The following is a 26,687-nucleotide window of genomic DNA, read 5'->3' on the forward strand; positions in this document are numbered from 1 at the left end:
CGACCAAAACCCAGCCTGCGCATCCTCCGGAGGAGCCGCCCCCCGTGCCGCTCGGAGCCAGCCTGGGGACGGAGCTCATCCCCTGCCGCAGCGAGGAAGGCTCCGGTGCCCTTCCTTCATCCTCCTCACGGAGCCCGTACGGCTGGTGGCAAGGGTCCCCGCGGGTCCCCGCGCTGTCCCCAGGATGCGGCTCCGCTTGGCCGAGGGCAGGCAGGAGAGGGGCCGAGATGCCGTTTGCAGTCGGGGGCTGTGGCGCGCGACCTCGTTGATTGCCTGGCGGGAGATGCTCGTAGCCTGATTAAAACCGTGCTTTAACGACACCGGCCCTCTTGCTCCCGGTTCACTTGGCAGCGCTGCCAACAGCCTCCCCCCCCGCCCCGGCCTGGCGTCGCAAAAAGAGACGGGGGGAGGACGAAGGGAGCCCGAGCCCCAGCAATTATCCCGGTGCCCAATTTAATTTGCAGGCGACGGCGAGAAGGCAGCAGCAATGCCGACGTCGCCCAGCCCACGCCTGCACTTTGGTGCTGCTGCTGAGCTGCTGGGGCCCTACGCAGGAAGAAATTGGGGAGAAAAGCCCTGAAAATGTCACTTCCCCGTGCGGGGGGCTGTGGGAGACGCTGCCGGAGACGCTGCCGGAGCCGCCCGTCCCTGCCTGCATCACTGCCGGGGGTCTCGGACTTGGTCCGAGCCCATGCCGGGGGGCTTTCCTGCTCTGCCGGGGGATGATTTTACCATGAATTCATTTCCGTCGAATGAAAATGGTTATTTTCCCACACCTGGCAGATGCCACTTTGACTGCAGGTCTCACGGCAGGTAAACAGTAGTTGCAGCATGCCTTTAAATAGGAACAAAAAGTGACAGGACTGAATTACTTCGCTCCGGTCCCCTGATGCCAAGCCATAAATCATGCGCTGGAGTTTATAGAGACTTTATGTGTCTTGGGCCGTGCAGGATCAAAATTTTCTGAAGAATAATGACACGTTAATAATAGCCTGCCTCGGAGATAAAATTAGCAGAGGGTTTTCTTTGCTTCTATTAAAGTCAAAGCTGGGTTCTTTTGCCTTCATATCAGTCCTTTACATGGAGAGAAATCACTCGTGGGGCTGGATGAAATGAGCTCCTTCCAGCGAGGGATGGCGAGCCCAGAGTGTCACCCGTGTGTCACCAGTGCGGTTATGAGCTGGTACATCCGTTAGCTCCGCAATAAACTCTCCAGGATCTGAGCAAGTTGTTCGTTTATGAACGTGTTGTGTGACAGCCCCTTGCCATCACGGCACAGGCTTGATGCGTACTTAGCCTGGCTGTTGCTGGCGAGAGCACGCGTTGTCCCTGGCAGCGGATGGGCAGGGTAGGTGTGCCGGCTGCCCGCTTTACGTCCTCTTTAACCCTCAAAAATTCATATTTGCCCACCCCCAGGTCACGCAGCCCCATCATGGCCCGGGGGGGGCCAGCACCGGGTAGGCGAACCCGCCTTGAAGGAGCATCACCGTCAGGATGCGGGGGTGTCCCCCTCTCGCTGCCACCCACTGCAAGACCCGTAAGGGTGGAAGACTCGTGGGTCCGAGCTGAGACCTCCTCAACTCATCACACGTGCGCGTGCAGAGCCAGCCATCACCTCCACATCCCCCAGGAGCTGCCACGAGCTGGGTGACCCGTGCCCGTGCCCCAGAAACTGCTGCGCAGCGTGTCCCAGCCGGCGGTGCTTGCCGGCGGGTGGGTGTTAAATCCCTGCGAGCGGCAGGGGTGACTCGTTTGGTCCCGCTGCCGGGGGGGCTGCCAGCCCTGCTCCCCCCCTCCCGCCCCTGCTCGGCCCCGGGGTCGGTCCTGACCCAGCCCCAGCCCCAGGCACCTGCCCGGCTCCTGGGGCGATGCCACGCTCTGGACGAGCTGCGCATCTGGGAACAAAGCTGAAATTACATTTTTTCCCCATAATTAAAAGTACATGATTCATTCTGTGCTGCTGCTCTGCGAGCGTGTGCTGTGAGTGCCGGGGCGTCCTGCTGCTTGCGGCCGTCCTGCCCCACTCCTCGGGTCTCCCCAAATCCCTCATCTGAGGGGATGCTCTTGCCTCTTATTACCGTGCCAGATTTACAGGCGCTGTGGGACCGGGCAGTTCCGGGCGGTTCTGAAGATGCTTTTTCAGTGCAAGACGCAGCCCTCTGCGATCAACAAAAATATTTCGGACCACCACCCTGAGGCAGAGGGGGAAGAGCCGTGCTTTCCAGCCGGGCTGTAAATGGGCACGCGAGCCTCCGGGACGGGACGCAGGGAAGGGCGATCCAGTATCGCTTCTGTTGCCCTGTCCTGCCTGCTCCAGACAGACAGACGGACGGGTGGTGTTGGATCAGACTTGGATTTGTTGGGATGGATGGATGGACGGACAGATGGAAGGACAGGCAGCGTTGGGTGCACGGCCGGGAGGGTGAGTCTGAGTGGGTTCAGAGCGGTCCAGAAGGACGGACAACGTTGGAGCGATCTGGACAGATGGGCAGACGGACGGACGGACGATGCCTGAGTGCTCCGGCCAGAAACGGACACTGGCAGCCAGAGCCAGCAAAGGTGACGGTGGCCACACATCTCCTCTTCCTCACCCTAAACCTCCTCAGCAACAGACGATGGATTTTATTTCTAGGCTGTGGTTTCCACCTGGATGGAGTCGGCCTCGCACCTGGCTGCGGCCGCAGCAAACAGCTCCGGTGCTTTGAGGATCGGAGCCGTAACGCGGCAGGGATTTACGGCTGCCGTCGAGAGAGGCGAGGGGCTCTGCTCCCCCCAGAGTCCCCCCCCGGGTTAGATTAGGCTGTCTGCGAGGAAACTTAATTGATTCTTTAGCTTAAAGCCTTGTCATCTGCGCAGACAAGCCCAAGCAGTAATTCTGTATAATGTGACACGGAACATTTGTGTGCAGCTCTGCGGCACGGCTTTCCCTCCCCGTGCTCCCTTTTGGGCTCTGATTTGTTTTCTTTCCGAGGCAAATTCTGGATCTGGCTTCCATCAACAGCACTAATTAATCCCTTTCGATAAATCCCAATATTTATTTATTTTTAAAAATAATTTTCGGATAACGGGTGCATTTCAGGAACAAGCTTCTGTTTGTCGTGCCAGTCCCGGGGGAGGATTGCATCCAGCGCGGGGCTGAGCTTCGGACATCAGGATGCTCGAGCCGCGTCCGGCCGCGAGAAGAAGCTGGGGGGGACCCCGGTGAGGGGCGGCCGATGGGGCGCAGGTATCCCCGCGGCTCCCCCAGCACCGCCGAGCGACTCTCTCATCGCTCCAGAAATAGTCCCACCGCTGGCACCGGCTCAGGGATAAAACATATTTCGCCGTTATTTTTACAAGTGTGGGGGGAGCGCAGCCCCGGGGACCTGCACCAAGGCCACCCCCCGGCCAAAACGAGACCAAAAATGGCATCGCTTGCTCGGAGCCGGCAGCCGGGGCGGCGGGGAGCTGGCAGGGCTGCTGAGCCGTGCCGCTCCCCAGCCCGGCGCCCGGCAGCCCCCGCGCCCGTCCCCGCCGGCTGCCGGCGACGGGAAGCGGGACGAGGCCATCGGCAAAGTCAGAGAGTGCCGGTCAGCCGCCAGAACGCTTGTTTCTGCAAAGCCTTGCTCCCTGGAGCAGTGACTGCCCAGAAATTAATTGCAAGGAAAACTGGATTTATATATATGAAAAAATCCTAAAGAAGAAAGAAGGCTTTGTTATCGCGGTTTGTACAGTTGAAACCCTTTACTGTTATTAAGACAAATCCAGCTGGTGGCTTAAATAATTGGGTATTTCCTGAGGGTTTATCAGCCGTGTCACATCGATGGTTCTATTTTTGCCATGAGGTTACAGGAATACTCGCCTCTACCTGCGCTTTGTGTCCGGCCGCCGCGGTCCCTGCGCAGGGGACGCTGGCTGTGGGAGAAGGGCGACCTGCGGGTTTTTAGGGCGATGCTGAAGCGTAGCATGAAAGGTGAGCCCGTGTTCAGCTTCAGCGGTTTCGTAGCCAACGCAGTGAACTGTCAGCATCGTCCTTCTCCCCAGCGGGATGCCCGGCATGCAAGCCCGGAGCCTTGGCAGGGCTGAGTTTAACCCCGCTCCGTCCTAAATTCCCCCAGGGCCAGGGGTCGGTGGCCGCTGTGCCACCAAATGCAGAGAGCGACGACCTCGGGAGAGGGCAGGGGTGCTGACACCGAGCCGCATCCTCGCGCCCACCGAAGTCTGGAGAAGCCGCCTGAGCTTCGCCCGATCACAAATGCCCGAGTCTTCCCGTTTTCCAAACCCAGAGCTTGTGCGGTTTTTGTCTTCTGAGACGCAGACGCAAGCAGACCTGGCCTGAAGTGGTTTCCCACAAAAGATATCATGTTAAAAAAAAATCCGTGTCGGAGAAAAAGAGACAAACGCCACATTTTCCCACAGGAAAGGGTTTCAGGGCGATGCAGCGCCCGGAGAAAACACTCGGTTCCGGCAAAATTAACAATTTGGGGGTAGATTGGGGGTGCAGAGCGGGGAAGACCTGTGCTGCTCTCAGAAGCTGCCCGGCCGCAAACCTGTTTTAAGGATAATAAAAGCAGACGCACGTGCACAGCATTCCCTGCGTGCCAGCTTTGCTCTGCCCATAGCGAGCCGTGGAGCCGTACCCTCCCGCCTCTGCCAAACAGCTGGCGGGTCAAAATCCTTAAAATTAGATCAAGACCATGAAATGAAGGTGCAGCACCGCGCTTGGAAATTCAACTTCCTGGCCCTCGTGTTTCCAAACCCCGTTCCAGGAGGGGAAGGGCACGGAAGAGCTCGCTGCACCGCACCGGCCTGCGAAGGGCCGCGGGGAAACCTGTTTGCGAATGTGGATCCCAATGGATTCGGCCGTGCGCTCAGTCTCTGAATATTTATGGGAAAGTCCTCGTTGGGGCTTTTTCCAGATTTATAGCGACGTCCCAAGGTGAACAATGTAATTTTATATTCACCATTCATCTTGTACAACAAAACGCGTGGAGAGGATCCTGCGGGGAATTCAAATTAATTGGTGGAGGCGGTAGGAACTGATAGGTAACTCGCAGAAAGAAGCCGAAGCCGTTGCCGTTTTAATCCCTTACCCGGCGGCCTTGTTTCGTGGTCCCTGCCGCATCCGTACGGGGCAGCCGGGACGAAGGGCTCGCAGGACCCGCCGGTGCCTGCTGCCTCTCTTGCCTTGGTGGGGATGAAAATAACCTCATTTTCCCCTTTATTAATGAAATCCAGCCAGAACCAGACCCGTTCCCTGGCACAGGGATTTTTGTTTCTTCTGTGAGCGGTTTTAATCACGGAGTTTCTTAATTTCACTCATGCTGGTAAAAAAAAAAAACGGGAACCCGGAGGGGGGAATTAAAAGGACCTCTTTAAAAAAAAGTGTCACATGAAGATGTTTGTGTTTTTAACCTAAAACCTCGTCCTGTGGATGGGCACCATGGAGATCTCCTGTCCTGATGCCCACCCTCATGCAAAACCCACCAGCTCGCGAGTCTCCTCGGCTGAAGGTTCATCCTGAAGCATCTCCCGCAGCTCGGGATTTATTAAGGGTGGATGAGCTGTGTCCTTACTACAGCTTATGGCCGTGCGGTTAAATTTCCAGAGATTAGAAGCATGAGAGAGAATTTAAATGACAAACGGGCTCAAATGAGCCATCGGGCGGGGGGACCGACCCCTGGAGCGGGGCCGAGTATTGCAGAGCTCGGAGGGGTCTCAGCGTCAGAGGCGCTGGGTTTACAGCAAGTGAACTAGAGAGCCTCCGGGGAAATGCCACCCAGAGGCGAGAAATAAAGATAACGTTGAGAAGACAAATAAAAGGAATTTTATTTCTCCAGCCGCGCTGAGCAAACAGAAATGCCCCGCTCTCGCGGCACGCTTTTGGGCTGCGAGGCGGCTCCAGGGCCCTGGGGTGGATGAAGATGCCGTGCCGGGATGATGTAGCTGCCGTGTCAGGATGATGTAGCTGCCGTGCCGGGATGATGTAGCTGCCTTGTCGGGATGATGTAGCTGCCGTGTCAGGATGATGTAGCTGCCGTGTCGGGATGATGTAGCTGCCTTGTCGGGATGATGCTGACGCGGAGCCACCTCCCTGGGAGCAGATTCTGGGTCCGCCCGGCATTGCTCCTAGTCCCTGTGGTTGCCTGTGCTCAGCAATAATGTGCAACATCTACGCGTGTAACCCACGTTCTGCCTGTGCTGCTCCGTCCCCAGGCGTGGCCGTATCCAGCGTACCCCCACCACCGGGATAAAACGCGTCTCCCCAGGCTCCTCCTCAGCATCCTCCCGCGGGAACCGGCACCGCTCGGTGCTCGGGTGCCTTTTAGCCGGATATCCTAAAGACATGAGCACTGTGCACGTGTGCCTATCCCTCTTGCTTTCCTCCTCCACCAACTCATCGGTCTTTTTTCAGTTTAACTTCTTCCGCATTGACCAAGAGAGGTCTCAGAGGCAGCGCCGGCGAGGGGGGAGGAAGGCTCTCGCTCATCCTGCCCCATGCAATGCAGGCTCAGCCCCGGTACGAGATATCAGAGAAAGGCAGAGGAACCCACAGCCAGGGCGATGGTTTTTGGATACACCCCAGGTTCTACATCTTTTCAGTGAGATCAGCCTTAAAAATCCAGGGGCTGAGGTGTGAAATTTAAAATGCGCCAAATAGGTTTATTCTCCCCAGGCTGGGCTGGGTGCAGGCAAATCCCCCGGCAGCTCGGCTGCAGCCCAGGGAGTACTTCACCCTCTGGTACCCCCGGGAACTGATCTCCCTGGGAAGCCCCGGCATGTGCTAATTAACCCTGCAACCTCAATAAAGAGGCGGCGGGCTCCCTCCGGCCCCGGTTGTGCCCTGTGATGAAGTTACCCGGAGGCTGGTGCTCGGCTGGGGCAGAGCCGGCACAGCCCCTGCGGGGATGCTGTGGTGGGGGCTCGCGCTGGCTGTGCTGGGGTCGGGGGCTGTGACCACCGTGGTTCCCTCCAAGCCGGGGAGCTGGAGGCAGCTTGGAGATGCTGAATTGGAAACCAGGTAGGAGAGACCCTCCCTGAACGTCCTCCCTGAAGGAAAGGTGAAATGGAGCTGGGTTGAAGTTTTTGGCTCTACATCAAGCCCCTGAGCTAATGGCTGGAGCTGGGCTGTGAGCCTGGGGGCTGCAGCGGGGACCCTGAGCATCCTCGAGGCTGTGACCCACGGAGCTTTGCTGGGGCAGATGCTGCTGGTGATTCCTCATCCTGGACCATCAGCTCTAGGTATGAAGCTCTGCGGGATCCCCGGACTGGGAGGGGACTGGGAGGCTCCCGGCGAAACCTATTGCATGTTCGAGCCTGGGAATAGTGGGACAGTCCCCAGATATCAGCCCCAGGATCTCGGTTTGTTTCTCCGGCTCCTCACCAAAGGGCTATTGGACACGTCACTGCTTGTGGTGGGAGCTGATTTCTGAGTGCTGGAAGAGCGGCGCCCGCCGAGATGGGGCAAAAGCAGGGCGGGGTGGACGCCGAAGGAAGATTTCACTATGCGATAGGTGAAGCGCATCTCTGGCGCGTGGGAGATGTGGCCCCAGGCAGGGCTCTGCAGGAGGCGATGGGGCCAGAGCCCGTGCCGCCTCTGGGGACGTGCCAGCTGGGCCACCAGCGCGTGCCCCTGGCATCGCTTGCCTGCAGGGCAGCCACGGTACGTATGGGGGGGGGGGGGGGGAACCAAAACCCAAACCGGTCCCATAGTTTGGTAATGAATCAAGCTGCAGGAGAGAGAAATGCAGACCAAAGCTGTGCACGTGCCCGGTGTGGACACACCGAAAAAGCCCTTAGCTCCGTCCCAGGGGACACGAGGTGAGCCTGGCTCATGTTGTGACGACGTGCTTGTGACCAGACTAATTGCTTTCCCGGCAGATGTCGGAGGCTGGCGGGTGCGAGCAGGGCTGGGTCACCCCCACCCCTGCGTGGGGGGAGCGCTGCCTGTGGCTGCAGGCAGGGAGCCCAGGGCAGGGTGCCCCGTGATGCTCGGGATGTTTCATCTCCTGCGTTTCATCTCAGCTGCGATGTCCTCTCATTCCCACCGAAGCTTATTGGGTGCCCCGAGCCCTGGGGGACGAAGCACTGTGTGGGAGCCTGGTGCTGCTCCTTGTCCCTCTCCCTTTGCAAAGGGAATTGTTATTCCCCCTTGGGTTTTACTGCTCAAAATAAATTTTTTTGGTGGAAAGATGTAGGAAACTTTTGGTCTCGCCCACTCCCACATAGCTCTGGGCAAAGGCAGGGCCTCCTGTGGGAAAGGGGTGAGGCTGGTGGTTCCTGCTGAGCAATCAGCATCCACTCATCCCAAACTTTCCTTGCTGTCTTGGGAACCAAAAGCGGTTCCCGGTGAGGAGAGACAGACCCCGGAGTGCTGCTGGATCCGACCGTCCCGAGCACTGGGGCTCCCTGTGCCTCTGTGGGAACTACCCGAGACCTCAGCTGGGATTTGATGCCAAGATCCACATCTGCTTGCAAACCCCTGGCTGGGTGATGTCCTGTCTGTCACCTGCCGGGGGGCTCGAAGGCAAGAAACAAGTGACTTGATAATGCTGGAAAGGATGTCCTGCGCCGGTGCTTAAAAATAAAACAAAGTGCCCGTGTCCAGCAACCCCTCACCCCTGCGCCTGGAGCTGCCGGTGGCCCTTGAGAGCTCCCACACAAATCAGAAACTGCCAATAAATCTCCCAGCGCAGGCACGTCCATCGCTCCCCGGGTCAGCCGCTCTCCCCGGGGGGGGGGGGGGGCTGTCATCCGGCCCCCACGGCAGCTTCTCAGCCCATTTTGGGATGGAAATGGGTGGGTGGCAGCCGATGCACGGGGCTGTTGATGGGGCAGGGTCCTGCTGGCAGCAGAGCTGTGCGCCAGGAGTATTTGCAACCCGGTGCATCAGCCCTGCTCCGCAAAGGATGTTTTTCAGGTGCCGGGGGTGAGAAGGTGCAGCGCTGGAGCCGTACCCCAGCCCGCGGGCGGGCGTTGCTCTCCTGCAAGTGCCACTCGTGTTTCTGAGCGTGGCTCAAGTACCTCGTAGTGCTCTGCAGAGCCCTCGGGGATGCTTTGCCCGACACAGGCACTGTATAACCCACGGCCGCTCTGTCGGCTTTCAAGCTCCCTCCTTTGCCTGGCATGAGAGGCCCGGTGCGAGTTGAAGGAGTGATTACGACTGCAGCCCTCCTGCTTCAGGGGAGCGTGCCCTGCCTCTGCGAAGCCTGACTATGGGCGCGAAGGCAGCGGGGGACCGACTCGCCCATCTGCTGTAAAAGCCGGTGCCCGGCGGTGCCCGGCGTGGTACGGCTAATGCAACTGGAGGGAAAATTGCACCTCGAATACTGTGTTCAGTTTTGGGCCCCCCACTACAAGAGGGATATTGAGGTACTGGAGCGCGTACAGAGAAGGGCAACGGAGCTGGTGAAGGGTCTGGAGCAGAAGTCTTATGAGGAGCGGCTGAGGGAGCTGGGACTGTTCAGCCTGGAGAAAAGGAGGCTGAGGGGAGACCTCATCGCTCTCTACAACTGCCTGAAAGGAGGGTGTGGAGAGGTGGGGGTCAGTCTCTTCTCCCAGGTAACAAGTGATAGGGCAAGAGGAAATGGCCTCAAGTTGCGCCAGGGGAGGTTTAGACTGGATATTAGGAAATTTTTCTTCACCGAGAGGGTTATCAAGCATTGGAACAGGCTGCCCAGGGAAGTGGTTGCGTCGCCATCCCTGGAGGTATTTAAAGGACGTTTGGATGAGGTACTTAGAGACATGGTGTAGTGGTGGTTTTTGGCAGTGTTAGGTTTATGGTTGGACTCGATGATCTTAAAGGTCTTTTCCAACCTATATGATTCTGTGATTCTGTGATTCTGTGATTCTGTGAAAAGCATCCCTCCCTGCAGAAGGCATCCAAGAGCTGTCCTGGGAGGGAGGCACGGCCTGGGGACAAATGCTGCGACATGGGAGACGAAGGGAGGTGGGGAAGGCGCTGGGAGGCGCAGCAGGAGGGCGGTTTGGGGCTGCAGGGGCAGCTCTGTGTGCAAGCCTTGCAGCCTGCCACGGGTGCAGGGATGCCCTGGCCGGGCTGGCCCTGTCCTGCCCGTCCTGGTGGTGGCATCAGGCAGCGGGACACGGTGTCTCCGGCCCTGGGACTGCGGCAGGTCTCGGCAGCGTCGTCCCAGCGCAGACGCGGCCGTGCAGAGTCCTGCTGGGTTCCCGTGCTGCGTTGCTATTTATAAGCCCTGCGTTGCACGAGGTTGGGACTGTTTTTTCCGTGATTGTATCAAATCAGCGAAATGGGGAAAGCGAACAGTCTATTTGACATCCTGTATGTGGGCTTTTTATTTGTGCAATGAGTTTTCATTTCCACTTGGATCGCGAGGCGGTAACGGGATACGTAGCTCGTTGCTGCAGTGGGTCGTGAAGCCAAGAGCAGGAGGGATGAGCTGCCCGCAGCCCGCCCGTGGGAAAGGCAGGGCAACGGTTATCCGTGGGCATAAACCCAGCCCTGCAACGGGGCAGGGTTTGGGGCTGGGAAATGCGGCGGGAGCATGTGTCATGTCCTCACAGCTGAACCCGGTTCCCTTTCCAGCCATTTTGTGTGGTTTTTCCCCGTGGCTCTGCCCAGGGCGAGGGAAAGTGCTGCTGAGTGACGGAGAAAGCTCCCCCGGAGAGAAGCATGAAAAGCTTCATGCAATTTCTTCCACATTAAGTGTGACATCTGCTTCGGGATGACTCAGGCGGGTTCCCACCGCCCGCACAGGGGAGGAGAGGAGGGCGAGCACCCATACCGGCTGGGTTGGACCTGCTGGGCTTGGTCCTTTCACCCTGGCTCAGCAGGGAGGCGTTCAGGGGCTTATAATAAGCCTAAATCACCCAGTTCCCAATACCACTGAATTTAGAGCTATAATCGCTTTGCTCGGTGCGGGTGGCACTCGGTGCGCTTGCCAGGGATGTGACGGATGCCAAAGACTCCGCTGGCTTTGCTGCCTGGCATCGCTGCCGGAGCTGCCAGCCCCGTGCCCGTGCACCGAGCTGCTCCCCACGGCTGTTCCTGCAGCGCCGCGGCCTCCCTGCACGGTCGCTCTCCCTGGGAACAGGCTGTTTGTCCTTCCGTAACCTGCTGCTGTTTGCAGTAGTTTGCTGAGCAGGCGATGCTGAGCGCCTTGGAGGAAAACCCCAAACCGCGGCGCAGGGCAAACACTTGGGATGTGACATTTTATCCCAAGTCAGTGTGTTTTTAACGTCACCGTCTTGCCAAGCACGGGAAGAAGTGCCCGCGAGCAGGACCCTGCGTCCCGCCGTGCCCAGAGGAAGCGGCAGGTGCCTGGGAAAGGACTCGGTGGCAAGGGGACGGGCTGATCCTGCCCAGGCGCGTCGCTCGGCTCCCACCCCGGTGCTGCGGGGTCTGCAAATCTCAGCCTTGCCGGGGAAACTGAGGCTGTGCTGGGTCTTGGCTCGGGACCGCTCGGCGCTGCCGGGCTGTCCATCCTCGCAGCACGGCATCGCCGTGCCCCGAGGTCAGCCCTCGGCGAGGCCACGTGCAGGAGGATCCGTGGCCGAGCGTCCCCAGCCCCACCACATCCTGCGGTGGTTTTCGGCAGCTCCCACCACGCTGCCGGTCCCGTGCACGGGCTGCGTGCCGCCCGGTGCTGCCGGGGCCGTGCATCTTTTCAAACCTCATCCAGGAGCTGGTCTGCAGTCGCGCTGTTTGACTCCAAGCACACTGAAGGAGATAACGTTAGTTTGCCGTTATTTCAGTTATTTTCCCCCCTCGCTGGCTTGGTCTGCAGCATGCTTTGCGGGCTGTCTTTACCTTTATTTATACCTATATCATTTTTTATTATATTATTGTTTTATTATTATTATATTATATTATTATAGTATATTATTATATTATATTATTATACTAGAATATTATATTATTATATTATTATTAATTTATAATAATTATTAATTATTTATACCTATTATTACCTTTATAATTCACCTTAATTAATTACCCTTAATATATGAACATCCTTTCTGCTAGGCAGACCGGTGAACTGACTGGTGGCAAACCCAGGGCAGTGCTGGTGCTGCCTGAGCTGGCACTGCTGCGTCCTGACGGGACAAATCCTGCTCCTTCGGCGGGCTGCGTCCTGCCGACGGGAGGAGGTAAAATGGGGGCATCGCCCCCAAACCTCCTTGTGCTTCCGAGAGGATGCCTTCGCACCCAGACTGCGGGGACTCAAGCCCTGCGCTGGCTCTTATCCCGGCTGGGTTCAACGCCGGGGCTGGGGGGGCTGAGGCCGAGGAGCGTGGGGGCTGCGCCGGGAGGGAAAGGATTTTCTCGGTGCCACATCAAGCGCAGGGTTATCTAAACCTCCTGCTCCGTGTGGGTGGGGGCTGCGCTGGAAAACCTCCCGGTCTCCTCCCCGTTTGGGGCCGGGGGGGCCAGGGTCCCCCCGAACCCCATCTCTGCATCCAGCCTTGCCTGTCCCTCCTGCCTGGGGGGACCCGGTGCCCCCCAAAGACTTTCTTTGCGTGTGTTAATGGGGCTGGGGGGTGGCTGGAGCTGCTCCCGCAGAGCTTCCCCGTGGGCTGGTGAGCTGGGGCTGGGGGTGCTGCCTCGAAGCGGCTGCTGCGTCCTGGTGGTAATGAAAGCCATCGGGGAAGCCAGCCCCTGAGCAGCGGCAGCGGCAGCGGCGTTTGGGAGCCAGATTTGACGAAGGGAAGTGACTCAACGTCTTGGAAGGAGTTGGGGGCGGCGGGGAGGGGGGGGCGGCGGAGGACAGTGGGTGACCCGGGGTGGGGACGGCGCGGTGGGGTGGCTGGCAGCCACCTGCCTCCCCTCAGACTCCGTGGCCGGGGCCGGCATCGCTCCGGAGCCCTCTGTGCTTCGTTAGCCCTCGTTAGGGCGGTGTGCTCCCGGTCGGGGGGACGGGACAGGAAAGGAGGCCCCTTGGGAAGCGGCTTGTTGCTTCCTCATGCTAGGTCGCGGCAGGATCCGGGCCAGCGTTCCCAGCTCCCGGCGTCACACCCTCTCCCAGCTGTTGCTCGCGGAGCGTCGTGCTGCCAAGAAAACCCTGGTGATGGATGCTGCTGCGACTCCTTCCCCCTCCCCTCGCCCTTAAAACCGGCGGGAAGCGGCACTGTGCCTGCGCCCGGCCCCGCAGCACCGGGGTCCGCACGGGGATGAGAGCCCGCTCGCTCCCGGTGAGCCTTCAGCACTGGGGCTGGGCTGGGCGGCTCTTCGTCCTCACCGGGCACGGGGTGGCCCTGGCACCCCGACGTGGTCCTCCCCGGCACGGAGCAGCGGGAGAGCGTGGCACTGCGTGAGGTATTTGGAAAGGTCTCTGGAAGGCTCGAGAGGGGGATACTGGGGGGACTGGGGTCTGTTACTGTGGGAGAGGACGGGACGGGTCCGGCTGGCAGAGCCAGCCTGTGCAACCCGCCCCAGCCAGGACCGTGTTTCTCTTCTTTTAATTTTTTTTAATTGCTTTTGGGAGTAAACTGCATTTGCCGCTGCCACGAGGGGACCGTTTTGCCCCCGGCGCTTCAGGGTGCAAAGGGTTTGCACCCCGCTGGGGAACCGCCACATGCCACAGATGCCACAAGCATGGCATATCCTGCATCGCTGCTGGCACCCAGCACCCCGCGGAGCTGCTGCCCCATGCTGGGGGTCCCACGGACCCCCCGGGAGCGGGACCCCAGCGTGCCGGTCACGAGCCGTCTGGGTTGGTCCATCCCCGCCTGGTGCAGACGTCTGGGCTTTTTGAGTCTCTTCTCCTTTCTCTGGGCCGGACCCGCTGATCCAGGCCCATCAGCAAGTTTCCTCCTGATTCAGCTGTGGGGGATGTTGCAACGCGGCATTGTGCAAAGGCGGGCATTGGCCCGGGTTCCAATTCCTCTTTTTCGGCCCCTGGACGCAGGAGCCCGTCCCTGGCCACGTGTGACGGGGGTTGATGTCCCCACCTGCGCGGGGCATGGCGGTGGCCGCGAGCTCCCTGGAGGCATCGCTCCTCCCTGGGCGTCTCCCGCTGTCCCCTGGGTCATGGTTGGGTGGCAATTCTCCTGTTGCGGTGCCGTCGGCTCCGAGGAGATCGGGATTTTTCCCTTGTGCGTGGCTGAAGCCGAGAGCCGGAAAACACGTCGATATTGGTGATGGTGAGTGGGTGGGAGCTCTGCCCCGGGCTTGCTGCTGGCTCCAGTTGAACGTGATGCTCCCAGCGCAGGTGCGGGGTGCTGGATTTTGGTCCAGCCACTGCATGCAGATGGATTTTTAGTGTGTATCTCCCTCTGGACGGGCTCCCCTGGCTCAGGGCAGAGGTTTGCGGCCATCCAGGCTCAGCCCACGCCAGATGCGCCGCGCACGCCGCGGCCCCGGCAATCAGCACCTACGCGCAGGCGCGGGGCCGAGGCCGGGCCGGCACTCGGCGGCTGCCCCTCTGCTCGGGGTCCTGGAGCAAACCGGGACGGGCCGATCCATCGCCAGGAGCCGCTGCCAGACCCAGACCCACCTCGGTGCACGGGGCCCAGCTGGACGAACAGCTGGGAACGGGCAGGACCTGGCGAGCGTGCCGGAGGGAGCAGCGTGGCGAGGGGGGGGACGTGCTCCCCGTCTGCCATGCGCCCCAGGGACGGCTTTGGGTTACCCCTCTCCTGCGTGCGCCAGGGCAGGGGCATCCCGGGCGCTGGGGCAGGGACGTGGGGCAGCCTGGGGTGGAGATGTCCCATCCCGGGTCACAGCGGCCCTTCAGCTGTGCTCGCCCCTCGCCAGGATCAACAAGACCGCAGCTTTTTTGCGCCAGCGAGGGATGCCCAAACCCTGGCCGAGGGGTCCGGCGGGACTCCTGAGCCGGCTGCGGGCAGCGCGGGGGCCGTGGTGGATGGGACGCAGCACCGAGGGCAGCCAGCTGCCCCGTCCCCTCGCCGTGTCCAGCTGAACCGTGCAAGAAAGCGCCTCTACCCAAGGTCGTGCGTCCCCACATCCTGCTGCAGAGCATCGCTTCCCCTTCCCAGGCGCTGCCCATCTCTGCGCTGAGCCCAGCAGCTGGTTTATGCCACCGGCTGCGGGGTTTTTTTTTCTCGTCCTCCCATCGGCAATATGTGTGCGTTCTTCTCGGGATGAGAAAGCTCAGCCATGTCCATGGCACCCTCCACTCGGATGCTGAAGCGGCGTAACCCCGGGATTATTTGCGTGCAAGCCCTAATGAGTTTATAGAAGAAGCAGAGATGTGTAATCCAGCCTCCGTGCGCTCAGAACCCACAGGGATATACCAAGCTCAGGTAAATACCTCTGGGTTTATACGTATGTATATGAATATATATATGAATATACGTATTTTTTATCTATATTTGGCAGAGAGGGTTTTGCTGCAGCTGGCTGGAAATCATTGCTTTGCTCAAGGGTTTTGCAACGGTTGAGGTTTTTTGCTACCCTGTTATTATAAAGTGGGTCTGGGGTTCGGCGTGGCGGAGGACGGCAGACGGTGGCGATCTCCGGGGCTGCACGTCGGGACCCTGGAGGTCACCACCGCCTGCCATCCTCCATCCAAACCCCCTATTTTTTTCTAATTTTCCATAAAATCCCCAGCTTTTTTGGAGATGGGGTTTGCAGCCCATGGCGGTGGGAGCCCCTGCGGTGGCTTTGCATGTGGGAAAGCTGCATGGACGGGAGAGGAGCTGGGTGGGAATTTTTGGGGGGGTATCCTTATAGTGTGGCAGTGTCATCTCGGTGGGGACAGGGAGAACAGGGGACTTTTCTTTGCCGTGCTGATCAGCATGCAGCTGGGAGCGCGGCACGCAGCTGCGAGCTGGGGGCTGGAGGATGTTCCTGCGGATCCGGGGTGACTTTCTCACTTGGGGGGGCTGAGCTCTGCCAGCTCTGACCTTCCCCCATCCCCGGCGTGGTCACGTCTGTCCCTCCGGCAGCAGGAGGGACAGGCCAGTTTCCTTTTCTTGGTTTCCTTCCTCTTTGTACCCTCAAAATCCCGAGCGGTTGAGAGCAGCCCCGCAGGTGGCACGCGAGCTGCTGCCCTTCGCCTCTACACGGTGTCCCCAAGACGTGTGCTGGCTTTGTCCCCGAGCAGCTGCGATAAAGCCCAGGCCATGGTTAGGGACGTCCTCGCTGGGCTGAGGCGGGTCCTGGAGCCCTAAAGGGGATGCAAATCCCTTGGGATCACCGTGTTTCATGCCCTATCCCACCCGCCTGGGCTGGTGCGATGCAGCGGGGAGGATGCTCAGAAAAAGGGAGTTTTATTGGCCTTTTTATTGCCTACAAAGTGCCAGGAGAGCCTAGAATTAAGAGCAAGCTATATATAAAAAAAAAAAAAAGAGAGAGAAGAGGAGATGAAAGAACTTTTATTATCTTGGAAGTAGCTCTAGTCATTTTAAGCAGCACAGAAACACAAACGGCCCTTTTTAAAGAAGCTTTGCCTGCGTAGGTACAAATGCCCAAGATTTTCCCCTTTAATACTCAGTCCTTCGCAAGAACAGAACGGACGGGGAGCAAAGGGCCAGGGCCGGGCTCTTCCTAATAGGGCGGCTCTTAACAACCTGGGCGCTTTGCGGGCTCCTGCAGGAGTCTTGCCCTGGGAAGAGCCTCGCACGACCTGTGTTTTGAGGTTAAACACCGGTTTCTGGCTGGATTGGGGTGCGCTGTCCATCGGGGTGACCCCACGCCGTGGCCGGGGGCAGCTCCTGGAGACCCGTCCCGACCCGCGCAGCCTGGCTGGCTCTGCCCAGATAAACACTGACTCATGCTGTTATTCTGTCCCACCCTGGGCACAGCCAGCTTTTTTAAGGCTGCCTTTTCCAGCTATTCCTTTTTTTTTTTTTTTTTTTTGCCCTGTTCACGTGGGCGGGGGACGAAGCTTTAGCCGGTGTGTGGGGAGCAGCTGGGGGTGCCGAAAGCTGCCGGGCGTGGGGGTCCCGGCAGAGCGAGGAGGCGAGGGCTGCTCCACAGCAGTGAAGCGGGGATGCATCCGAGTGCCGTGCGTGCAGGTAGGGCTCGGGCTTCCCCGCCGTCCTGCAGCCAGCCTCGGGGCAGAGCTCCGTGCCTCCGCTTCCCCTGTGGGCACCGGCTTTGCCCCCTCCCTCTGCTTCAGGGGTCCCCGGCCACCGGTGACTTGGGGGAGCTGCCAGCCTGAATCCTCGCTGGCAGGAGCCCGTGTGCTCGGCGTCAGGCCGCTGTGGATGCTCAGCATGCTGCTGCCTCTCCCGTGGCATCCTGCATCCCGGTCCCCTTGCCGGTCCCCTCCTCAGCCGGCTGGCGCTGGACAGGGGGTTCAGGGATGGGTGGCAGGGCTGGGACCGTGGCTGGGGAGCAGCTTTTGGGCAGGCCAGGGCTCAGGGCTTTGCGGTGGCATGGTCTAAGCTCCCTTTTGATGGGCACGTGGCTGGTGTCCGATTTAGACCAAGGGCTGGGGTTCCATCCCGGGCATCCTCGCAGGGACTGGGATGCTGCGCAGCATCCCTCCCTGCAGCGGCTGTTGCCATGGCAATTGCTGGCTAAAATAAGGGTGAATTGGAGCTCGGTACCCAGAGCTGCTTTCCCATTCCTTTTGTTTTCTTGCTTCCCCCAAGCGCTGGCAATCCCCGGGGGGGGGGATCTGCTGGATCCCAGCAGGGATGTCCCTCCCGTGTAACCCCGGGCTGGAAAAACGTGGGTGCCAGAGGGATGGATGGGGTGGCCTCAGGTGCCAGCTTGGGATGGGGCATGCGTCCGTCTTCCCTAGGGCACGCTCCTGCTGACAGCAATGGGAGCTCGCTGTGCTCAGGATCCGGCCCGCAGGGTGGGACTCGAGCTCAACCAGAGCAATAAACCCCCGCGGGACCGGGACCAGCGTCTGCCATGGGGGGACATCCAGGGCTGCGGCAGGGCTCAGAGGGGACAGGCAGGTCCAGGGGGACGTGGAGATGCTGCTTCGCCCCGTGCCCTTCCCAAAGCTCCTCAGACGAGCGACCGTGTGTTTCCCCCAACATCTGCCTGCAATTCCCGTCTCTCACGGAGCAGGGCTGTGCCGGGGCTGCCTGCGCTGCGTGGGCAGCCCGGCTGCGCTCCTCCCACGCGTGCCGGAGGAAGCGGCTTCGGGTTTGGGGTGCTCTGGGACCTCGGAAACCGCTGCTGGGAAGGAGGGGAGGGGAAATGCTCAGATGAGAAAAAGGCAGAGCAGCTGCCTGGGGGCGGCAGCAGCTGTGCAGGCAGGGGTGCAGGCAGGGGTGCAGGCAGGGACACAGCGCACAGGGGCTGGAAGAGCCCAGCAGAGCCCACCCTGGTCATCCGCCTGTTTCCCAGGGGGGTTCGTCTGTCCCGTCCCTGGGTGTCCCTTGCACCCTTAGCACCCCGCGGTGGGGTGCTGTGGGGGGACAAACACGAACCCAAGGGCAGCCCCGGTTTCCCCAGTGCTGGGGGAGTACTTGTGGGGACCCCCGCACAGGCACACGCTGGTCCCAGCCCCCTTCCATAGCTCATGCGGGTAAAAGCGCCGTGCGCTTTGACAGCTCAGGCAGGATCTTGTGTGCTCAAAAGCTGGTCTGCTTATTTGATTTGATTCGATTTGATTTGATTTGATTTTTTCCCCCCCGACCTGTATCAGTACCTCCAGTAAAAGCATTGCCCGCAGGCGCTGGGGAGGCAGAAGGCAGGGCTGGCAGCCTGCCTGTCTCTATAAATGCCTGGTGCAGGCAGCTGAGAGCTCGGGCAGCACCCGTGCCCAGGCGGTACCCGCTGCCGGGGGGCTGAGCATCCCCTGCCCTCCCTGGGCACGGCCGCATCCCCGGCGTGCGGATCCGGCCGAGCTCCCCCTGTTTCCCTGTAGCCCCGGTCACATCCGTCCCCGGCCTGTCTGGGCTGGCCGCGGAAGAGCTTTCGCCCAGAAAAGCTGGATTTGAACATTTTCTGCTGTTCTCTCCGTTTCCTGTTGCCTTCCCAAGAACAACATCCCTGACCTCATCCTCCCCCGGTGCCCGCCGGGATGCTGCCGATGTGCGAGCCACCCGTCGGGAATCCCACCCCGGCGCCCGTGGGCCGGACTCAGCCTTCCTCGGGTACCAAGACAAATACAGCTGCAGGAATGACGGGGCCGTCAGCAGCTGGCTGGGCTAAAAGGCTGTTTTGGGTAGATCCTGTGCTCATTTTTGTTGAGGTAGGAGGACAGAGATGAATAGATCGAACAGGGAGCGAAGCGGTTTTGGCTCGAGCGGGGTATTTTCAACCCAGAGAGGAGCATTGAAACGTGCTCACGGTTATGTGGCTTTTTTTCCCAAACTTTGGGGTTTTTGCAATGAGAAATGGGGAGATTTCACGTGGCCACCCCTCAGGCTCTCCATTTTTGGGAGGATTTTGGGGAGGCGGGTGGGAATTTGCTGGACGATTTGCCGTCGGGTCTGGGCTCCAGCCCTGGTCCCCATCCCACCCCAGTGCCCAGAGCCATCCCAGGAGGTTCACAGCGGGTTCGGCAGCTGCCTGTCCGCTGCCTTGGGGTTTGCGATAGCTCAGCGTGAGCCCTAGAAACAAACCCATCGTCTGCCAAACTCCATGGGGAAACAGAGCCCTGTCGCTCCCCTCGCTCTCCAGCCATCGTCACCCCCTCGTCCTGAGCGGGGACCGGGGCCACTCCGCTGCCCAGCCCGGCAGAGCTCTGGGGAGGGTTGCTTTTACATCACCCACCTCGCCCATCTTCTGAAGGGCAAATATTAAAACCCGATAAAAAGAAAGCAGGTGTGGGGGAACAGCAAAATAAACAGAAAATTCAAATAAATAATAACCATTAAATACACCTTCAAAATGTCAGGCTGAATGTCATCGCGCTTGCTGGGCTCAGCGATTAAAAAATAATAATAATAAAGAGGAGATTTTACGTTAAAAATCTATGAGTGGGCACAATTGGAAGAGGAGCCTGCGATGCTGCAGGAATCCCTCCCGTGCCCTCGGGCAGGGGACTGATGGGTCCCGCGGCGAAGGTAGGGTCTGGTGGTGAGGGGCAGCGGTCTGGCCCCGGGGGTCCCTCGCTCACCCCACGGTGACACCAGGGTGGAAATGGCAGGCGGGTGGCATTTCTGGGGGGTTCCTCTCCGGTGGCAGAGCGAATCCTGGGATTGTCGGGTGTTGTGGTTTAACCCCAGCCGGCAGCTAAGCCCCCCCCAGCCGCTCGCTCACTCCTCCCCCGTGGGATGGGGGAGAGAATCGGAAGGGTAAAAGTGGGAAAACTCATGGGTTGAGATAAAGACAGTTTAATAGGGAAAGCAGAAGCCGCACACGCAAGCAAAGCAAAACAAGGAGTTCATTCACCACTGCCCATGGGCAGGCGGGTGTTCAGCCATCTCCAGGACAGCAGGGCTCCATCACGTGTAACGGTGACTCGGGAAGACAAACGCCGTCACTCCGAACGTCCCCCCCTTCCTTCTTCTTCCCCAGCTGTATGTGCTGAGCATGAGGCCATGTGGTGTGGGATAGCCCTTTGGTCATTGGGGTCAGCTGTCCCAGTCCCAGCCGTGTCCCCCCCCAGCTCCTTGTGCACCTGGCAGAGCGTGGGAAGCTGAAAAGTCCTCGATTTAGTAGAAGCACTGCTTAGCAACAACTAAAACGTCTCTGTGTTATCAACACTGTTTTCAGCACAAATCCAAAACACAGCCCCGTAGTAGCTACTATGAAGAAAATTAACTCTCTCCCAGCTAAACCCAGTGCATCGGGGCTCTCCAGCCAAGGGTGGTGGGGTGGGGTGGCCATGGGGTGGGATGGACGTGGGGCTCTGGGCTTCCCCACCTTTCTGCGCCTTTGCCTTTGGGAAGGTGATGACATGAAAACTGCTGGTCCATAAAGGCAGCGGTCAGGACGGCTCATTACCCAGGAACATTAATAGTCAGCACTATAACAGCCAGTTCTGCTGATACTGTTACTTCCACCGGATCATCAACTTTAATTCATCCTTTCGACGATCAAGGTTTTGCCGGGGCAAGGCCTCCTTGCAGCTCAAACTAATTCACCAGCCTTGTGCTAAAACCTTATTTATTCTGGCTGCTTACGGTCTCCTGGAGCTTGGCGAGGGGGGAGGCGATGGGGCTGTGATTTAAGCGCCCGGCCAGGGACTTTGCAGCAATGGGAGCAGCAGCAATCACAGGAAGGAACAGGAGGAAAAGCCCAGGGAGAAACAATAGGTTACAACACAAACACCGTGGGGATTTCAAAGCAGGGCTGGCAGGGAGGGTGATGCTCGGGGGGACCTTTGAGCTTAAACTCCCCGAAAACAAGAGGGTCCAGCCTGGATGGGCAGAGCCACGTCCTTCCTGCAAGGACAAGGTCGGGTGCGATGCCCCGAGCCGGGGTTCGCACAGAGCTCGCCCCTCTTGCCGCGGCTCGCTCCAGCACGCTCGGGCTTTGCTAATTGCTTTCGGTGGCTCTTGGCTTTAACCCACCGTGACTGTTCACGAGGGAGTGCTTGAACCCATTTAACGTGGGGCTCTAAGTGGCTGGTGGAGACCGATGCGTGATGATGGCAAATGGCGCTGTTAGTTATCACAATTAACATTTTAAAACACACAGGGCACCGATTTAATCAGAGAAATAACCGTATGAGAGTCCAGGCACCTCACGCATATTTATAGCTTTAATTATTTATAATAACATTACCATGGGCTCGATTGTGGAGTTCTTTACGTGTACCTACTGATGCTGGCTCGTGTCAGATGCTTGTACTGAGCGTACGGTACAGGATTTCTGCACTGGGTTATCCCAAAAGCTACAAGGACCACGGCAGGACCCGCTCCGTGGTGGGGGGTCCCCAGGCCAGCGCAGCCCCCCCGAGGCGCGGGGCAGCACCAGCCTGCCGGGGAGGCTGCACGGGGTTAAATAATTGCGGCAATGACTGAGTCTCTGTTTCCTCCCGTAGCCCCACATCCGAGGGTGAACGGCCTTTGTTTGATCTCGGCTTTAATATTACAGCTCCGTCCCTAGACCTGCGCGGAGGGAGCTGCCTTTGTGCCGCGGGACGCTGAACCACCGCCTCTCCCCGCATCCCGACAGGCGTCCAGCCGTGCAGCCGCGCGCTCCGGAGAGGGAAGGTGAGAGGCTGTAACGCCGGTTTCACCGAGCTGGGTGCCTGGCATCAGCGGGGCGCGCGGTCTGCCGCATGCGGGATTTTCAGTCCAATTTGCTGGGTGCTCGGGAGAAAAAAAGAGAAGAGCTGTAGTATTTTGCACATTGGAAGGTCTCAAAGCTGTTAATGAGCTGTTAATAAGCATCGTCCTAGTTTTTCACCTGGAAGTAAGCGGGTGATAGACATTTTTTGCTGAGTGAGGCTACAGCCACATCCTGGTGGAGACGAGGGACTGAATCACGTCCTGTGGCTCAGGGAGCTGATGTCTCTCTTGGCCGGGGGGCGGAAACCCAGCGAGGAGACCTGGGAGCATCTTCCTCTGGGGCCAGTTGGGTTCCCCAGGGGATCCCCCATACCTGTGTGCTCCATCCCCTCTCTCCACAGCCCCTCGTGCCCGCACGCGTTGGGGGGCCAGCGTCCCTCCCACGGGCTGTGCTCGCTGTGGTTTAACATCATGTGTTTGCTCAGCAGGAACAGGCAGAGAAGCATCGCTCGCCAGAGAGCCCAGGGCTGACCAGACTATCATGTATTTACAGATAATGGCGCTTTCCAATTTGTCCAATTACTTGGATGATGTCGATAACTACAGCGACTACCCAGATTACACCTACGAGGAGACCAGCAGTGTGTGGACAGACCCGTCCCATGACCCGAAGGACGTTGCGAGGATCCTCTCCGTCGTCATCTACAGCGTGTCCTGCGTGTTGGGCATCCTGGGGAATGGCCTCGTCATCGCAATCATAACTCTAAAGATGAAGAAGTCGGTCAATGCAATCTGGTTCCTCAATCTGGCCATCGCCGACTTCCTCTTCAACATCTTCCTGCCCATAAACATTGCTTACACGGCCATGCGGTACAACTGGATCTTTGGGACAGTCATGTGCAAGTTGAACTCCTTCCTCCTCATCCTCAACATGTACACCAGCGTCCTGCTGCTCACCACCATCAGCTTCGATCGCTACGTGTCGGTGGTTTTTCCCGTCTGGTCTCAAAACCATCGATCGACCAACCTAGCATATTTAGTTTGCTTGATTATCTGGACCGTTGGCATCATCATGAGCTGCCCGTCTCTTGTCTTCCGAGACACGGCACAAGCCCGCAACTCCGTGATTTGTTTTAGCAACTTTTCCCTCTCCAGGAATAAGTCTTACCAAGCCCTGGCACTAATGAGGCACCGAACGGTGAACATCACTAGGTTTCTTGCTGGGTACATCCTTCCCATAACCATCATCACCTTCTGCTACATCGCCATCGTCTTCAACTTGCGTCGAAACCGCCTTGCCAAGTCCAAAAAGCCCTTCAAGATCATAATCACCATTATAGTCACCTTCTTCCTTTGCTGGAGTCCCTACCACCTGCTGAACCTCCTGGAAACAGAGCCGGACATGATCCCACGCTCCGTATTTGAGATCAGCATCCCCATAACCACGGCGCTCGCTGCCTCCAACAGCTGCATGAACCCTGTCCTCTACGTCTTCATGGGCCAGGACTTCAAGAAGTTTAAGGTCACCATCCTCTCCAGGCTGGTGAACGCCCTCAGCGAGGAGACAGGCCACTCTAGCATCGTTCACAGGAGCTTCTCCAAGATGTCTTCAATGACCGAGAAGGAGACGACAGTCCTCTAAACTCAACCTGGGTGCCTGCAGGAGGGCCATAGACCTCCGGTGTTGCCCATGCCCACCACTTCGATGGTGGCCACCCTTGCGGTGGCCCCTGGTGTGGGACGAGCATGGTCCAGTGCTGTCCTATAGCGTATTCTTTGACTGGTCTTGCTGCCTGGGGGCTGGCAGGTGTTGGAGACCACTGCTCTGTGCACGTGAAGAAGACACAACCACCCTTAGTCTTTCTTTGCGATTGCAAAGATGATTGCACCAAACTGTTTCAGAAAACATTTCAGGGCATTCCTGTCTGATCTATGCATTGCCTGGCCTGGCAAGGGCATTCCTATGGTTTCCAGAGACATCGTTATGGGGAGACTGGGCGGAGGATGTGTCTGGGAAGGCATCTCCGTTCCCAGGCTCCCAAGATGGGTGGCCGGGTGGGCACCTGTCGTGGATGCTACCTGCTACGGCGAAACTGTGACACTCTTCCTATGTCCTATGTATGCATATAGCTACTCATGTTAAAGTCCTAAAGTATATTGGTACTAGCACAATATGTTTTTAACCCTGTTGTGAGCACTTTGTACCCAGCAAGACCCTGGGAATTATCTTCATAAGAGGGGTTTGAGTATCCCAACCTTGATGAACTGGGAAATCCCGCATGTCTTCTAAGTGACCCAGACCCAGGGCCACCAGCCAGGGTGGGGGATTGGGCTTGTGCACAGGGTGACCGATATGGCAAACTGGGAGAAAAAAGAGGGAAAGATTCATCTGAAGTGTCTTTTCAACAAACCCCACTCTGATGGGCACGTTTCACATGGTACATTTTGCAGAGCAGTTTGATGCTCGGGGCCGTGATGCCTGGGTGGCACCGGGGAGCAGGTCCATGGGCTGGGGAATGCGGTCCTGGGGGAGGACCTGCTGTCCCCTCCTGGATCCAGGTGGACCCGGGGACTGGCTCCGTTGATGGCTGCTCCCTGGTGTGATCAGTCAGTCCTATGGGAAGATTTTATCTCTTCCCGACCAGGCAGCAAGTAACCTGCCCATCGCTGGTGGGAGACTCTGCCGCCACACACAAATCTCTGCCGTGAAGGATGGACTGAGCCACTGCCTCTGTCCAATTTCATGCACAGTTAATCTGGGAGATCCTTCACCATTTGGGCTTCTCGACTGTGACAGTGGCGTCACGCTTGTTTATGTCACCCACGGCCTCTCGCTCCCGGGAAAGCGAGGAACGACCGAGTCCTCCACCTGCGCCGGGTGCCGGAGCAGAGCCGATCCCTGGAGCTGGGTTCGGGCGGTCCCCAGCGGTACCAGGGACATTTCAGGGGGTCCCTTGGGGTCCCAGCCCATGCGATGCCTGGGGGAGCTTTCATGCAAAGCCCTGGTGCCTTGCCCAGGGGCCAGCACACCAGCAATTGAGAGTCTGCTCACCGGTGCCCACAAAGGCTGAGGTATTTATATATAGGGTTTTTTTTAAAAACAAAAAATGAGAAAAAAAGTGAAGAGGCAGCCCCCAGGAAAAGGCACGGAGCTATTTACGGGCTCCGGTCAGCAGCGGATCACGCCAGACCCAGAGAGAAACTGAATCACAAAGCCCCAGTAACTGAGCTGCAGCGCCGAGCTGCGGGAACGCCGCGGATAATAGCAGACGCTGCGGCGGGAGCTGGGTTTCGGACAGATTATCGGGCGTCACCTCCGCCTCCAGCACAGCCTCGCTGATCTGCCTTGCATGACGGGGAGAGAGGGGAGTGCCAGCACCCCATGAAGCTCTCGGCGCGCTCCTCTGCCATTACACGGGAGCAGAGGGACGAGGCGCTGCCCGCAGCATCCCTGCCCGGCACCGCCAGCCCCCGACGCTGCCCGCGTCGCCCCTGGGACAGGGACGCCGACGGATCCGGTGCGTTTGGCTGCAGTTTTGGTGCTGCCAGCTGGTGTGTGCGGGGCATGTTTGTCCCCCACCCCGGGGCAGGGAGGTGCCCATCCTCGCCAGTGTTGTGGGGGATGCTGCAGATCCCGTCTGCTAAAAGTGGGGTGCAGAGGGGTGGGGGATTTATCCTGGAAATAAAGGGTGTCCAGCCTGAGCCCAGAAGGGGAACGCAGCGGGGAGATGGGGATTCTAAGGGAAATTAATGGCAGATTGGTGACTGCCACCTGTTGGGTGCTGCTCTCAATAACACGGGGTGCCTGCACCCAGCACCCAGCACCGAGCCACAGGCATCTCCGCATCTCCTGGGGGCTGGGAACCGGCAGGCTGAGCAGTGCCGGCCGCTTCCCTGGGGAGCAATGCCCGTCCCTGGGCTGCACCGCGTGCCGTGGCCGAGGCCGGGGCTGCTCCTGCTGCCGAGCCGCCTGCGGGGACCATCCACGTGGGATTTTTCCCGCAAAACCTGTGCACGGTCCATAGCCTTGGAAGATGCTGTGGCCGAGGAGGCTGCAGGGGAGGAAGGCTTTGGCGGTGGGAGGAGGGTCCCCTCGCTCACGTTACACAGTATTTAATTACCTGCTGAAAGGTCACAGGGTTCCTACCAGCAGTCGGACGGGACAGATGGGACGGACAGTGCAGATGGACAGACAGCCATTCAGAGAGGCACGGGGGACACGCAGAACTAGCAGAGGCAGAGCAGGAGCTCAGGACCCATTTGGGGGACAGGGGGGGACAGGGTGCACCCCCGAGCCAGCAGCCACTGCTGCTTTTTGGGCTCGGGTTTTGGGGCAGCTGAAGAGCTGGGGCAGGAACAGCCGGTGCGTCTGGGCCCACCCTTCCCTGCCACGGGACCGGTTTAGGGGCAGTGTGGGATGGGGGGGAAGGGGGCAGCCCGTGCCCCTCGAGGACCCAGTGCCGTACCATTGCCCCTTGGTCCGGTGCCGTGATGCTCCCAGGCCATGCTGGAGTGGGGATGCCCCTCACTAATTTTTGTGGCTGGATTTTGCAAGCCCGTCTATTATGACTGCAAACAGCTTTCCAAAAAAAAAGTGATGACTTGGTACATAACCTTGGGTTAAATCATCATTATAATGACAGCTTGGGAAACCTAATATTTGAGTTCGTCTT

General features: G+C 58.9%; 1 protein-coding gene across 1 annotated transcript; it reads left to right on the forward strand.

Annotated features, from left to right (window-relative positions):
• Positions 1-13,150: 13,150 nt before the first annotated feature.
• On the forward strand, positions 13,151-24,666 carry CMKLR1 (chemerin chemokine-like receptor 1). Its single transcript, XM_075516071.1, has 3 exons — positions 13,151-13,273; positions 21,878-21,996; positions 22,568-24,666. Exon 3 carries the CDS (start codon positions 22,571-22,573, stop codon positions 23,654-23,656), a length of 1,086 nt encoding a protein of 361 aa, XP_075372186.1. The 5' UTR covers positions 13,151-13,273; positions 21,878-21,996; positions 22,568-22,570; the 3' UTR covers positions 23,657-24,666.
• Positions 24,667-26,687: the final 2,021 nt, after the last annotated feature.

The sequence above is a fragment of the Mycteria americana genome, chromosome 13 (assembly GCF_035582795.1).
Source record: "Mycteria americana isolate JAX WOST 10 ecotype Jacksonville Zoo and Gardens chromosome 13, USCA_MyAme_1.0, whole genome shotgun sequence".
In the NCBI taxonomy this organism is placed as follows: domain Eukaryota; kingdom Metazoa; phylum Chordata; class Aves; order Ciconiiformes; family Ciconiidae; genus Mycteria; species Mycteria americana.